The following is a 16,231-nucleotide window of genomic DNA, read 5'->3' as shown; positions in this document are numbered from 1 at the left end:
TTACAAACCTTTTGAAATTTGATATCCAAATACCTGTATAAATTCAGCTAAGCCAACTAAGTAGTGATGTGATCTTTGATAATTTCTGAGTAACAGAATCAATTTTATTGTATTAATCCATCTAGGTTTGCCACTGACCATATTAATTCTTCCTGAGTGCCTTACATTACTGTGTTGGTAAACTGACTACTTTCATCTTGTTTCTTCTGAGTGGTTCCAGACCAGAAGATATATCTGGACTTAGAGAATCCAGAAATGGAAATATTATCATAAGCCTTAACAGGTGACTTAAGCTGCAAACACATGAAAAAATCTGGGCAAATTCTCCCAGGTTTGCTTTTCTTAAGACTTACCCAGACCCACATGTAAAGATGTTCACATGCTGAGGCCCTGGAGAGTAGAGAGCTTGCAGTGCTGACATCTCTTTGCACATGTCTTAGTGTGCTCATCAGGCTCTCTGTTTACCTGGCAACAGATGGCAGCAGTGCATATGGTAGCCCTGATGGCTGACCCAGGCTGTCCAGGGTCAGCCTGCATTTCCCTACAGGACAGTGTGGTGTTTGGAAAGGGAGTGTGTTTTGCGCCCTGCTGAAACAACATAGTCCAGCAAATGATACACTGTCTCCCTTGGGGACAGGGAGGTATTGCTGAAGGAGTATGTTCTCTTCTGAGATAAGCCACAGCATGTACAGGCATTTGCTCTCCCAGGAGAAACTCTCCTGGGTGTGATTTACCCCTAGTTATTCCCAAATTATTTTTCCTGGAACGGTAATTTTTACCATGGGAGAAAAAGCTTGAACATCTATATATTCATGGTTTCTCCTGGGACAGCAGTGATTCTCCCAAGAGAAACTAAGTGTCTGTATGAGGCCTTAGTGTTCAGCATAGAAAATATATCAGAAATGGACATGTAATCAGAAATGTTCTCCCTTAACACATTAATAATTTGCATTTGTTCTCCATTTTCCCCTCCCACTATCTAGTACTGTGGGACATACTCTACACACAAAGCATTCTTCCATGCTTTAAGGATCTGTATTATGACAATTATCTTTCAAGCTAAAGAGATTGGATATAGCTTCATGGCATTTCTGTCAGTTATGCCCAGCCTCCCTCTCTGCCTTCCACTTGGCTATGTGGGTTGTCTCTGTAATACCCCTAGGTTCATAGATTTCACTGAGAAGTAAGGTTGGAAGGGACAGGGAGAGAGACCTGAAATAGTGTTTTGTATGTGGATTGTTCTTTGTGGGGATGCAGTCACGCTTTTTGTGCATTATATATATCAGTTCTGTGAAGATTAATGTTCAAATTTAATGTAAAAAATTAATGATTCATTTACTTGTGATTATGTTTTCCTCTCCAGCTTGAAACAGTCATACCAAATCTATTGCCCTATCAACCCAAATCCAAGACAACTTCAAATTTAAGACAACCCCCAATAATTAGATTCTGTACATAGAAAATTTATAATTTTGTTATAATATTTCATGTGTATAACTATTGCAGAGTTGTCTTTAATTCATCCTTCCAACCACTGAATTGGGGAAAGTAGCAACAGGGAAGCAGGTTTGGGGGTGGGGGGAGGAGGCAGGTGGCCTGCATCTTGCTTCCTATTGCCTATCCCACTCACCACCACTTGCCCACCCGATTGCCTGCAACCCCCCCAGGACTCTCCCGTAGTGCCTGTATTCCCTGCTGTCTCTCCTCCCCTCTCCCCACCATGCCTGTACCCCTGTGGTGCCTGTCGGCTCCAGCCCCCCCCCCCCTTTCTGCTTGCTTCCTTTACCCCCCACATCACTTAGGCCCCTTCTGCTACTTATCCTCAGTCAGGGCTCTGGGTCCAGTGTGTGCTTGGCCAACGAGTGGTGGTTGCAGCAGTAGCAGCAGCTTCAGCCCTGACCCTGGGACTGGCTTGGAGTTGGAGCTGCTGCTGGGCTGTGTGGGGCCTAGACTCAGTGCGCTCTGTGCCCTGAGCTAGGTGGGGCCAGAGGCACAACTGAGGGTAAGCAATGAGGCAGAGGTGGCGGGTTGAGCAGTAACACTCAATTCCAAGCCTGCGTTGTAGCCAGAACTACAGTTGGAACTGTAGCAGCTGCCTGTCTTCCCACATGTTCTCGAATCCAAGATTCTGTGCTTTTTTCCCCATGCTGAATGGAGGAAATAAAATTCATCTTGGATTTGAAGAAAATATAATCACAAAATTAGAGATCAGTTGTATGTAGTTCCAGTGCTTCTTGTTCTCTTGTCTGCCAGAAGGAAATCCAATGAAAATATTGACTCTCTAATGCGGTGGTCACCAACCGGTTGATTGGGGTTGACCGGTGGATCCCAAAGCCTCTTGCATGTGCGCACCACCCCACCAAGTCCAGCAGATCAGTTGGTGGGGGAGGGAAGGGGTGGAGCCTGGTGGGCACGTGCAGCAGGGCTTGGAGCACAAAACCCAGCCTGCAGCTGCAGCCAGGGTGGGGGATGGAGCTGCAAGTGGCTCATTCGGGGAGAGGGTGGGCACGCAGCCTGGGAGGACACGGGGCGTGGGGCCGGCTGGGGCCAGAGCAGTGGCAGCCCCAGGCTGTTCCCAGCTGGGTGTGCTTAGGCTGGGCAGCTGTGGCATTGTTTCTGGGAGCAGGGTGTTCCCACTGGGCCTGACCCATGCTGCACTTGGTGGCAGTGCTGGGAGCGGGGGTTGGGAGGGCTATGGCTCCCCCCTTTTGGCCCCACTCCCAATGCTGCTGCTGCAGCCACCCCCATCCCTAGGCTCCCCGTGTGTGGGGAATGGCGTGGGTGTGTGGGGAAGGGGTGTGTGGACACAGGCAATGTGGAAGGGGGTACAGGTGACACAAAGGGGGGTGGGGGGCATGTCCCCTCCCTCCCCTCTGAGATTTCTGCACCTACAGCAGGGTGCGGAGCTGCAGCCAGGCCAAACCAGCTCCAGGCAGGAGCTGCCTCCACAGCCCAGTTGGTAGGACCTGGTGCGGGAGGGAGTGCAGTACTACCATGGCCAGCAAGGTGAGGCACCCCTTGCCCACCCGGCAACAAGGGGGCACAACTCCATGCCACTGCTGCTACAATACCTCACCGTGGTGACCATCGTGGTACTCCCTCCCACACCATGTCCTGCATGCTGGGCCACAGAAGCAGCTCTTGCCCTGAGCTGGTCTGGCCCAACTGCAGCCCTGCACCCCATGCCCCACTGTGGGTGCAGAAATCTCAGGGGGCACATACACTGCCACATCACCTTGGCCCCCCTCCCCTCTCTACTATGTTGCCTGTACCTCCTCCTGCCCCTTTCCACCGTGTTTCCTGTGGCCCACCCTACGCATCGTCTGTGCCCTCCTGTCCCCCCAACCCATTGTCTTGGTCCCCCACCCTTCTGTGCTGTCACCTGTGCTTCCTGACACCCTGACATGTTGCCTGTTCCCCCCACCCCAATGTATCACCTGTGCCTTCTTCCCCCATCCCCCCATAGACTTATCTGGAGGGAGCTTTGGGAGCTGCTCTTCACTGCTGCTTGACTGCCATATGCATGTGCATGCACATGTGCCCCCTGCCTTCGATCGCCCTCCTCGCTCCCCCCAGTTCCAGGCAGCTCCTTGCAGACTGGAACTTAGCCAGCCTGCAAGTGGAAAACGACAGTTTCTTGCATTTTTCTCCTTTAAAGGAGAAAATCCAAATTTTTCCACAGTGAGAGGAAAACCTAGATCCCTGGTAATAGCCCAGGGCCTCAGTCATCATTCTTAAGCACATCACCTTACATCCAGCACTTTACATCCAACATAACTGAACCTATCTTTTACAGCATAAAATAATATAGAAATATTACATTATTTTTCTCCGGTTTGGGTCCCAATAGCCCTCTTCCTGAGGGGGTCCAGCATCCTCGGCCCCCCAGGTACTCACCCTTCTGAGAACAGATTTGCAGAAAGGGACCTTGTATTTTGTTTGTGGGCCATAGTTTATCACCAAAATTGCATCTAGCTGATACTGTAAATAACAGCTAGTTGTTTCGCTAACACCGCACTCATCTTGTTTAAAAAAAAAAAAAAGAAAAGTTTTTACAGACCAGGCTTTCTGGTCACTCATTGATGACCAGAAGGAGCCTTCTATATGCAGCTCATACCCTTATGGGCAGAAATCATAGGATCAAAGGAAATTAGGGCTGGAAAGGACTTCATGTGATTGTCTAGTCCAGGGGTTTTCAACCTTTTTGGATCAGTGTACCCTGGTGGCTGGACACTGAGCGGGGGTGGGGGAGTGGCGTGTAGCTGAACACGGTGGGCAACACGGGTGAGCATCCCCCTGCCCCTGTGTCCGGCTGGGTGGGCCACACCTGCACAGCAGCACAGGATGGTGCACGACTGCGCTCCGTGCCCGCCCACCCACACATACCCCCTAGATCCTTCTCAAGTACCCCTGGTCTAGACAACCCCTGGTCTAGTCCAACCCTGCTCAAGGCAGGATCATCTCTGACCAGACCATCCCAGCCAAATGTCTGTTTAACCAGTGCTTGAAAATTTTCAGGGATATACATTCCATAACTTTTCTATGTAGCCTGTTCCAAAACTTAATCTACCTCCCAGTCAGAAAGTTATTCCTAATCTCCAATCTAAATTTACTCTGCTGCAGTATGAAGCCATTGCTCCTGCTTGTGCCCCTATAGCAGGGGTGGGCAAAATGCGGCTCGTGGGCCAGATGCGGCCAGCCAGCCTGTTTTATCCAGCCCGCAGGGCTCCTAAAAAATTTAGAAAATTCATATTTATCTGCCCCTGGCTGCCTGTCATGCGGCCCTTGATGGCTTGCCAAAACTCAGTATACAGCCCTCTGCCAGAAATAATTGCCCGCCCCTGCCCTATAGCCACAGAGAAAAGTATATGTCCATTCTCTTTATTATCACCCTTCAAGTATTTGAAGTCTGTTATCAAATCTATCCTCAGTCTTTTTTTCTCCAGACTAAGTAACCCTGGCTCCTTAAGTTTTTCCTCATAAGTCTTGCTTCCCAACCCCCTCATCATTTTTTTTGTATTGCACTGGATTCTTTCCAGTCTGTCCACATCTTTCTTGAAGTGTGGGGCTCCAAACTGAACACAGTATTCCAGATGAGGCCTCACCACTATCAAATAGGGTAGAAGAATCACTTCCTTGATTTGCAGGTGACACTCATGTTAATACCCCCCAGTGTGCTGTTTGCTTTTTATGCAATAGCTGTGCAGTGTTGGCTCATATTCAGTTTATCCAGTGAAACCCGTAGGTCCTTCTCTTTAGTGCTTCAGTCTAGCCAAACATCCCCCAGTCTGGATTTGTTTATGTTATTATTCTATCCCAAGTGCAGGTCTTTGCACTTGTTGTTGAATCGCATCCGATTGAATACAGACTTTTTCTAATCCATCCAGGTAATTCTGGATCCTAGGCCTGCCCTCCATTGTCTGAAACTCCACCCAACTTTGTGTCATCCACAGATTTGCTAAGCATACACTCAGTCCCATCATCTACATCATTAATGAAGGTGATGTTGAACAATACCAGACCTAGGGCAGACCCCTGGGGAACCCTGTTTGATACTTCCTCCCAACTAGACATTGAGCCATTGATGGCTGTTTGTTGAGTATGTATGTCAAATACTTAATAGATTTTCTTTAAAACAGAAGTAATAACTAACCATATTTCAAAACACTAATTCTGAGACCAGTCACAATGGTGTTGATCTCTCCTGTGGTTAAGTATGGGATGAAAAATGTAAATTGCATGTAAGGCAAATAGATAAGAATACATTTTCAGCCTGTTTGTTTTTTCTTCCAGAATCAAGGTTCAGGAAAAAAACAAAGAAAGAAGAAGAATATACCACGGGATTACAGGGAATGGGACAAGTATGTTAAATACTCACTTATTTTACATTTTTAGTGAATTTCCTATTTTAATTTTATTTTAAAGACCTGTTTTACAAATTTTACATTTTCATGGAATTATACAGTATAGGGAACCTTACTTTTTAATAAAAAATATATCCATTGCAAAGCAAACAATGAATCATGGTACTAAAACTTGAGAAGAATAACATGAAGCTGCATAGCTTGTCCTTTTTTTCTAGGTAAATGTAGAGCAGAAGTGAATAGAAAACATAAATAAAAATAATTTGTTTCAAATTTCAACTTTTTTAACAATCTAAGATGTTAACCTATACATCTTCTTGGATGAGTCTTTAAATGTTACAATTTGTTATTTGATAAATTGGATTCATTGATAAAGTTTTTAAAAAATGAGATCTTACAAGATGACATATTGATACAAGACAACAAATAAGGAAATTAACAGTTTGATTTTTACCTGAACGGTTTTGTTTAAACAGAATTGTGTAGATTTTTGTGCTGTGTTCATCATTGTAGTTATTGGGTACCTTAGTAGCAAAGAGAAGAATCTCTGCTGCTCTACCAGATCATTGGCTTCACAGTATGGGGCTTGTAGTAGGTGGATGTCTGCCCACACACATTTACATGGATGATCAGAGCCTTATACACCACCAGTTCCCTTCACTGGTGATAACTAGTAGTGAGGGGAAGTGACAACAGTCACTGAATAGTGGGGGTATGATAGCAGTCAACCCTGGTGTGGTGGGACATAAACCCACAAAGCTTAAGAAATGCTGGGTTACATAATAAAGTCCCAATATTCCAAACACTTCCAATCTATATGTAGTTTAGTAAAATAATGACATTTAAAATAAATTTAATAGAAATTCACCTTGCACAGGGGTGGGCAAAAGACAACCCGCAGGCACAATTCGGCCCACGGAGGGACTTAGTCCAGGCCGTGGCAGGTCCCTGCCTGGCCCAAGCGCTGTCCGGCTTGTGGCAAATCCTGCCGCCCCTTGGAACACAGTGGGCCTGGGCTGGCTCTGCAGCTGGATTGCCTTTCTAGGCAGCCCAGGTAGTGGCAGCTCCTTCCAACTGCCACAGCCACTGGCCTCAGCCCTGCGGTGCTGGCAGGTACCTGCGTGCACAGCTCTGACCCAGCCCGCCCTGCACCTGCTTCAGACTTACCTGCCCATGCTGAGCACTAGCAGTGGCTGGGCAGAAGCTCCTGCTCAGCATGGGGCGGGAGGGGAGTGGGGAAAGCAGCCCCTCCACTTCAGCTACCAGCCCCTTCTTGCTGCAGCCACCCAGAGCCTGCACCCAGGCTTCCCTGCTGCTCCTCTGCACTGCCACTACTGCCTCACTGGGTGGCTCAATGACAGTGGCAGAGAGGAGCAGCAGGGCAGCCTGGGCACGGGCTCTGGGCAGCTGCAGCAAGAATGGCCCTACATTCTTGGCGAGTGGAGTGGGTGCTTTTCCGGTGGGCCCAGCAGCAGCTTCTGCCTAGCTGCTGCTGCTGCTCAGCATGGGTGGGCAGTCCAGAGCAGGCACAGGGCGAGCTGGGTCAAGGCTGTGCTTGTGAGTTCTAGTTACTCCAGAGCTGGTCCACTAGGCTAAGCTGAGTCCTCAGTGGGCGTGGGGTGGGCTGGGACCGGGGCTGTGCATGTGTGTCCCCGCCGGTACCACAGAGCTGGGGCCAGCGGCAGTGGTAGAGAGAAGGAGGCATCAACGCCGCCTGGGCTGCCTAGAGAGGTAGGCCAGGTGGGGTTGAAGCTTTGTGCTATTAGTGGTGGCACGTGGGCTCCAGGCTGTTGTGGGGGTGGTGCTGACCAGCTCATGGCAGCTCCATAGAACTGCCTATGTGGCCTGTGGACCTAAATAATTGCCTGCCTGTGCTCTTGCATCTAGTCCAGGAGTGACTTGAGAAACAGTTACTTAAATGTTCCCTAATGTTTGTACTACCATAATTTAACATACAAGTCTTTGGGAGTATTTATAGTGGATGGAATGGAAGATGGCATACAGAAAGGAAATGGAGATACAATATACTATATTATCCTACCTACAGTATAATATAGGTCTGTTTATTTTGGATGGTTCAAACAGACCAAATCACTCTTTATAGCTGATTTGTTTTCTTTTACATAAGAAACATAGTGTATCCTTTTTCTGATGGCGCAGTCGTGTTATGCTACATTATTATATATTTGAATGGTTTTAATTTAAGATTTGATGTGGAAAAAGAATGTTCTAAAATTGATGAATGCGATGAAGAAAATAATTCAAAATCAAGACTTCTTACCAGTTCAAGTGTGCCCCAAATTGAGACGACAATAGATCTAACAGGTAAATGCTGACTTAAAAATTGTTTTTTTCTTTCGATTATATATTCAACTAATTTTAAACAGTGCAGTGTTCATGCAAACTGAAGAAACATATTACAGAGAAAAAAATGCTTTTGCTATGTATTATTTCTTACTTCACCTCTCACAGGAAACAGAAGTGGCATCCTGTTTGTGTTAGGCTAGTTTGGAAAAGGGCCATATTTGCAGACATTCTGGTATGGCTTCTGATAATATTTATTGTTGGGAAGAAAATCTCTTTTAAAGTCAATATAGAAAATTGTTTTTGGAATGGGGCCACTGGGTAAAAGTATAACTTCAAGATGGGTACTGTTGGAGTGATGTAATTGCAATGGTCCAGGAAATATAGGAGAGGCAAAAACTTTTGGGTAGTGTCTTTTATTGGACCAACTGTGTAGTTGAGATAGACTTAGACAAGCTTTCAAATGCAGTGTATTCTTCCCCAGGTCAAATTAATTGCATTTGAAAGTTTGCCTTAAGTCTGTCCCAACTATGCAGTTGATCCAATAAAAGATCTGTTACCAAAAAAACTTGTTTTTCACATTACATCAAGATTTGATTCCCATTCCCCCCTGCCCCATAGTAAATAAAGGCTTTTAAATGTGTCAGAACCTAATTAGGATAGTCTTGTGTAAGAAAAAAATATCTCATTTACCCAAATCCAAGATAACTCTCTGAATTTAAGATAACCCCCCAATAATTAGATTAAATACATGGAAAAATTATAAATGCTATAATTTTCCATACATAGAATCTAATTATTGCAGGGTCATCTTAAATTTGTCTCCCTCTGCCACTGATGCTGTGGGGAAAGGAGTGGCAGGAGGGAAGGTGGTGGGAGAGATAGTTGGGGAGGGGTCAAGCAGCTTGATATTTGGCCTCCTCCTTTTCTGTACCCCCTTCTGCTGATGCTTGCCTGACCCCCATGGCTACTTGCCCCTCCCTGCAGCATCTGCCATTCTGCCACCTCTGCCTCCCCACCCACAGTCCTTTTTCCCCCACTGTCTCTCCTGACCCCAGACCTCCCACTGCAGCCTTTGCTCAGGCTCCAGGGCCTGGACAGAGTTGCTGCTGCTACCATCAGCTGTTAATGAGCCAGGCTGGGGCTGGAGTATGCCCTAAGTTGCAGTGGAGGTGGAGTGAAGGTAACTGGCCGGGGTCTGGAACAGAGGTGGTAGGGAGGCAGGCAGCAGCTGTGGCCCTGATCCTGACCCTGATCTTGACCCTGAGTTGCAGCTGGACCTGGAGCTGCAGCAGTTGCCTGCTGCCCTGCCGCCTTGTAATCGAATCCAAGACGAGGGGCTTTCCCCCCTATTTAAATGAGGAAGAAAACCTTGTCTTGTATTCGGGTAAATATGGTCATTTTAAAATTCTTGGTTATAAAAACTACTGTCTAATGCCATTTTTTCTATAATATTAATGCTAGATTTGGATTGTACCATTATTTTTGAGTGCTGGGCTGCTAGCGATGTGTTTGAGGTAAAATTGTTGTATTTCAATTATTTGAAAAAAAGTATGTTAGTGTTTTCTTACTGAGCTGGTCCAGCTTTGGGTATATTAATAGTTTCAAGATACTGCAGAATTAAAACTTTATCTGAATATAGATCTGCTGAAAACTTTGTTCTCTTCCTTAGTTGTCTTCTGGTGACCTAGCATCCTCTCTCCTTTCAATACAATAACCTATTTTATCAGATAGTCAGGGGATGATAACCGTTTTTCCAGAAAAACTGAAACAGCATTTATTCAACAGTGCAAATTACTTATCCCAGACATTAAGTTCCATTATCACTGCAGAAAAATCAGTTATTCTGCTGAAATCATTCTTCTGCATAGTGAACTTGTCAAGGTGACAGCATAGTGATTTTTGTAGAAAAGAACATTTGTAACTGTGGCAGGGCACTGTTTGTGCCTGCCACTTTAAGGGCCTGGAGCCGGCAGCCGCCAGGTGCCTGATTGTGGCAGCCATTTTGGATCTGGGGATGCCCATATAAACAGGGCAGTTCTGCTGCTGGGAGGCCAGGCAACAACATCGCCTGGCTGGAGGGCTGCTGATATCATCTGGAGGTAAGGGAGGAGCTGTAGGGGATGGTCAGGAGGCTCCTGGTCCTGACTATGACCTAAAACTGCACCCTGCCAGGAGTGGGTGGCCTGGTGGGGCTCTCAGTGGTTCAGGAGCCCCCAAGAAATACCAAGCCAGTTACCACCCTGGTGAAAGGCAGGTTGAGGCGCCTTAACCCCAGCTCCCACAACTGGGTGGGTTACCCCTTTGTTTGGAGGGTCTGGAAGGTGGACCCCAGAGGAAGAGTGTGAGCCCGTGGACTCACGAACCTGTCTGACATTTCCCCTGACTGGTCAATGCTGGGGCCAGGACCGGAAGGGTCAAAGGGCCAAGGGGCACACCACAAGGAACACCCAAGAGCTGAGGGCCTGGGGTTCCAATGGGCCTGGAGGTGGGCCAGGGCTAGTAGCCCAAGGTCCTGGGGGGACCACACCCGTGAGGGGGAAGCAGCTCAGGGAGCCATGTTTGCCAAGGATGAAGGCGGAATAGGCTGCTTGAAGAGAGGAATACAGGCAGGGTTCAGTTAGTAGGATTCTGGGGCCCAGTGTTGGGGCTGGTGATTGTGAGAACTATAGATGCCATCTGCGAGGCTTGGGCTGCAGTGTAGGGGAGGAATGGAGCCGTAGATAGCGCCCCCTGGCATCAGGGCAGGTAATGGGCAGCCTCCCGCTTGATTAACATCTATTAAATAATTAACAACAAAGCATGGCAGGCGAGAACGTGGGTGGTTAGCCCAGAAACAGGTGGGCAGGCTGCAGGGAAAGCAGCCCTGAGTAGGCCCCCTGTTACAGTAACAAAAATGGATATAAAATCAGTTTAATATTTTAATACACTTTACAAATAGTATTTACTATATGTTTAACAATGGAAGAAAGTTACAGACAGTATTGGCCTATGTGACGGGGTAAGCTCAGGGCCAAGTCTCAAGTCAGCCCACCCAACTGTCTATGGGGCAGTCTGCCAAGTCTCACCTGACATGACTTTTCTGTAACAATAAACTGGTGGTAAATGTCAGGAGGCTGCCCATTACATGCCCCGATGCCAGGGGGTGCTACCCACAGCTCCATACCATCCCTACACCATGGCCTATGCCTTGCAGATGGCATCCAGTATGTCACTATGCTTCTGGCCTAAAGCTGGGCCAACTTAGTCCTACGTCAGGTCTCATTTACTCACGCACTCATATTGTCCACCTCTCACTGGGGCCTTTTGCACTCAACCCTCTCTCACAGGGTGTCTTGACCGCCGCACTATACTGTGCCCCCTTAACTCTGCCCTGCTCCCTTGAGCAGCCCTGTAGGCCATCAGGCTTATCAGAGTCATGTCTCAAGTGGCAACATGTAGTCTTTTGGGCCTCTCCTGCAACCCTCACCTGGGTAATGGCCAGCTGATTCACCAAACGGAGGACGAACTCTGCCCTAGCACCTCACTGGGCTTCTCACACCCTACAACTTTATCTCATGGGGGTTGGCCCATGTGCTGCCCTTCTGGCCATCCCACAGCCCTACTCAGCACACCCCTTTGGGCTGCTCTTCAGGCTGACCCTCATCCCTACTCAGCCCCTGTCAGGGCCTTCCCTACTGTCCCCTCCCTGGGGCCTCCAAGGTCTTTCATCCCTGCGGGTTCAGGTTGGCACAGCCATGCCTGGCCCTACTCCTTTCCTGGGGTCTTGCATCCCCTGGGGCTCAGGTGGCTGTAGGTGTGCCTGGCCCCCTTACCCACAGTGTTGTGGGGGCTGGGGTTATTAAGGCTCCCTGACCCGCCTTTCACCAGGGAGGTGAGCAGTCCTGGTATTTGAGTGGGGTTGCTACACCACCAGCAGTCCCGCCAGGCCTTCCTTCCCCAGCAGGGTGCAGTTTTAGGTCATGCCCAGGACCAGGAGCCTCCAAGCCTGCCCCTAGCTCCTGCCCTTACCTCCAGGGTGTTCCACACTGCAAAGGAGCCAGATGGTACTGCTCCCTTGGCTGCAAGCAGTTAACAGCTGTCTCTGCTTGGCTGACTTTTGTTTGAAAATGGCTGCCTTAATCAGGTACCTGTCGGCTGCCTGCTTCAGTCCTTAAAGTTGCAGTTACCAAAAGTGCATTGCCACAGCCTATATGATGTACTAGCGAATTGCCTGTCGAGAATGATGGTGGGGACAGAGCAGGGATGGTGGGGATGGGAGTTAGGGGGCAAAGCCAGCACCATGCTGCCAGCACCCTGCACTGCCACTGCCTCCACGGAGCAGGGCTGGGGGAGGGGCGAGGCCAGTGTTGCTGGCCTCGCCCCCCCAGCTCCATCCCCTCTGTTCCTGCCATCATGCTCCCCCCCGCCGCTCTGCATCCAGCCCCATGTACCCCCCTCCTCCCCCCCACTTTCTCTGTACCTGCTGTCATGGCAGTACTCCGTCCCCACTGTCATTCTTGATGGGCAATTCACCCCGCATGCAGCAATGGCTGGAGCCATGCCTCTCTGGGAGCCACACCCCCAAGAATATTACAAACAGACAGACAGACTAAGCCCTTATGTATATAGATGCCATTCATATACACAGAGAAAGCTTACTATGGTTTTCCCTTGATTTATGTGGTAAATGCTTTCCCAGGGAACGGTGCATAAATTGAATTCGCATAAAGTGAACCCAATTTATAACGAAACAGATAGGGATGTGTTCCCACAGTGGTGAGGGAGGGATTAAGGCTGGGACTAGGGAAGGGGCAGGACGTAGCCCAGTTGCTACAAGCAGGTGGCGTCTGCCGCTCCCAGGGTTGCAGCATGGGCATCACAGGGTGCTTTGCGGTACTTGGGGTGGGCGGTAGCTCCACTCAGCCCACTTCTCCCCACTTGCACCACTGCTCTGCTTCTCCCCACTCACCACAGCCCCTGCTGTAGCAGCCCGGCGAGCGGCTGATGCCAGCTGCCTGCAGCCACTGGGTTGCACCATGCCCCAAACCTCCCGGCATGGTGCAGCCCAGCGGCTGCAAGCAGGTAGTGTCTGCCACTCCCAGGGCTGCAGCAGGGGTGGGCAGCAGCCTGCAGTAGGACGAGAGCAGGCTGGGGCTGGTGGTGGCACCAGGTTCTTCCCAGCGCTCAGCAACAGTGATGGGAGGGCAGTTTGTGGGGAGCTACGGTGAATTTTGAGGTGGCAGCAGCCCCCCTCCCATCACCGCAGCCTACCCGGAGCGCTGGGAAGAGCCTGGTGCTGCCGCTGGCTCCAGTCTGCTCTTGTCTTGCTGCAGGCAGCTGCCTGCCCCTGCTGCAGCCCTGGGAGTGGCAGACACCGCCTGCTTGTAGCCACTGGACTACGCCATGCCAGGAGGCTTGGGGCCCGGTCCCTCAAGGGAAGTGGAGCTGCAGAGGGTTTAGGGCACGGCACAGCCCAGCGGCTGCAAATGGCTGGAATCGGCTGCTCCCAGAGCAGCTGCAGCAGGGGCTGTGGAGAGTGGAGTCCCAGCCCCATGGCCCTTTCCCCTGCCCTTACCCCTCCCCTCAGGTTACAACCCTTCACCTTACAAACTCACAGATTTACCTGCTTGGGGGAGGGGAGAGTGCGCCTATGCCAATCGCATAACAGTGAATTTACCCCACGTTTAATGAATTTCAGGTATAAAAAGTGTCATCGCATAAGAGCAAATTCACATAAATCAAACCCGCATAAATCGAGGGAAACCTGTCCAGTGAAATATCAATATAATAAATGTCACGGGAATGAAAATTGTAGTACAGTAAAATCCCTGTTATCTGGCACGAGTGGGGAATGGGGGGTGCCAGTAAGCTAAAAATGCTGGTTACCTAAGGCACAGGGTTTCCAGCTGGATGTGGAGTGGGGGCGGGGTGAGGCGGCTGTGTGCAGAGTGGTGGCAGCCGCTGCGTGCAAGCTTCTTTCCTGCCCCTCATGCAGCAGAAGGCAAAATGGCACGGCGCGGCGCTGTGTGCGTCCCACCGCTTTCAGTAGTGCAGCGGGAGGCAAAGCGGTGTGGTGTGGCGCCATGTGTGGTGCAGTGCTGAAATTCCGATTAATAAGGTATTCCAGATGTTGAAGTACCAGATAACAGAGATTTTACTGTATAATGAAAAGGCACAAAAAGTCATCCCATTTCCTGTATAAAACTGTGGTGTTGTGCTTCAGTATAATAAATTTCAGTTTAACAAATAGACAGACAAGGTTCCTTGTGTGAATTTGATATTTTTTATTAGACCAACCCGAATAGTTGGAGAATTGTTATTAAGCAAGCTTTCGGGTTCAAAAACCCTTCATCAGGCTAAGGAAGTTTCAGCAGTTGGGGTGTGCTCTTCCTGGATGGAATGAAAAGTAAAGAAGCCAGAGGCTGGGCTGGGGAGTCAGTTGCCAGGCAGATTATAATGTGTCAAAAATCCAATGTCTTTATTTAGTCCATGATCTCTAGTATCCAGCAGGTTGATGAAATGGAGCTCATAGGCTCGTCTCTGGGAAGTGTTGTGTAAGTTTCCCTTGAGGATCAGGACTGAGAGATTGGAGAGAGAGTGGCCCTCCTGTGAGAAATGTGCCCCCACCGGTAATTGGGTATTTCTGTCTTTGATAGATTTCCGGTGTGCATTCATTCTGGTTTAACAAATGTGATTTTACACCATTGTAATACTGGGTATAGTATTATGAACAGTAAAATTAATTTCAACTTCGAACACAATGGCAACAGATTAAATTAAATGTCTAAAAGAAACACAGCCATCTGTGTCATGTAAAACTGTCTTATTTCTCCTGTAATTTTCTAACCAGCACAGCATAGGTCTTGGGTACAGGGAACCATGTGATAAAACCATGTCTCCACTTGAACATATACCATGCTGCTGTTTGGTTTGCTTTTCCCATAGGTGTTTGCAGCGAAGAAAGCAATGGATGCCATGGGGAAGGAAGGGAAGGCATATATAATTTTGTTTGAAGGAAATATTATGAATTATAAATTAAATGGATAAGTGAAATCAAGAAGCGTGATGTTCAAACAATACAGTGTTATCAACTCTGTCTGCACTTTTAAAAGACAGATATAAAATTGAAAGCAAAGTCTAGGGTGATGCACTTGTTGGCGTTAGTTGTACTGTAATGTATTATTGACATTACACTGTATTGAGCGGCCATATATCTCAACATTGATGTAAACAAAGAGGTATATGTGGCATATTTGTTGGGGAGAGAACCTTAATACCTATTCCAAATGCTGTAAAGTGTTGCATATATTTCAAGTATTACATTTCTAAAGCAGACCAAATCTCTGGAGCTGGACATCCTGCTTATCCTAATATTTTTAGTGCACATTTTACATACAGAAGAATCTTGAAAAGTACCATATTCCATGTCCATTTTAAAAGAAATGTACAAATTATAATGATAGTTTTTATGTTAAATTTCTTATTTTGCATCTTTAAATATTAGGTGTTATCATATATAAATGCTGTTTTCTAGGTATGTCTGAGAGAGAGAAATTCTTTATTGCGAATCGTGAAAAAGAAAAAGGTAATGAAGCTTTTGCCACTGGGGACTACAAAGAAGCAGTGACATATTATGCTCGGTGAGTTAAAGATGTTGTTAAATATTGTTAAAATTCACAGTTCTACAGTGAGTCCCTCTTAGCTGAGGATAGTAATGCTGTGGTGTCTGTTGGTGGCTGAGTCAAGCATGGTGAGTATACAGATGACTGTCCAGGTCTATGCATAATATGTGTGTTTTTGTCATGAAATTTGTAGTGCTTCTCACATCAGCTGGTCTTCTGCTGCTGTTCAGAAAGATTTATACCTTCTCTTACCTTGATGCTACACTGCTGCCTGTTTACAACTAACAGGTTAAAAGAGTTACCTGGTAGTTTATGATCAATTAAGCAAGCCTTTAGTATGCCCATGAAGTACTTTCTTGGACCACTGTGCTGCTGCTTCCTACAGTTCAGTTCACCATGAAGTGGCTGCTTGTGAATTCATGCATTGTCTGTCCCAGTTGTTGTTGTTAACTTCTCTGT

General features: G+C 47.8%; 1 protein-coding gene across 4 annotated transcripts in view; it reads left to right on the top strand.

The window, feature by feature from the left end:
- Positions 1 to 16,231, top strand: part of SPAG1 (sperm associated antigen 1) — a 73,482-nt gene that overhangs the window by 8,627 nt on the left and 48,624 nt on the right. For all 4 annotated transcript variants that reach the window (XM_006268797.4, XM_019495801.2, XM_019495800.2 and 1 more), the window contains 3 exons: positions 5,794 to 5,861; positions 8,071 to 8,189; positions 15,685 to 15,790. In XM_006268797.4, coding sequence (XP_006268859.1) covers positions 5,794 to 5,861; positions 8,071 to 8,189; positions 15,685 to 15,790 — 293 coding nt within the window. The remainder of the gene's footprint in view (positions 1 to 5,793; positions 5,862 to 8,070; positions 8,190 to 15,684; positions 15,791 to 16,231) is intronic.

The sequence above is a fragment of the Alligator mississippiensis genome, chromosome 3 (assembly GCF_030867095.1).
Source record: "Alligator mississippiensis isolate rAllMis1 chromosome 3, rAllMis1, whole genome shotgun sequence".
NCBI classification, from domain to species: Eukaryota; Metazoa; Chordata; order Crocodylia; family Alligatoridae; genus Alligator; species Alligator mississippiensis.
The sequence above is the reverse complement of the archived record's forward strand: the minus strand, read 5'-3'. Positions and strand labels throughout refer to the sequence as shown.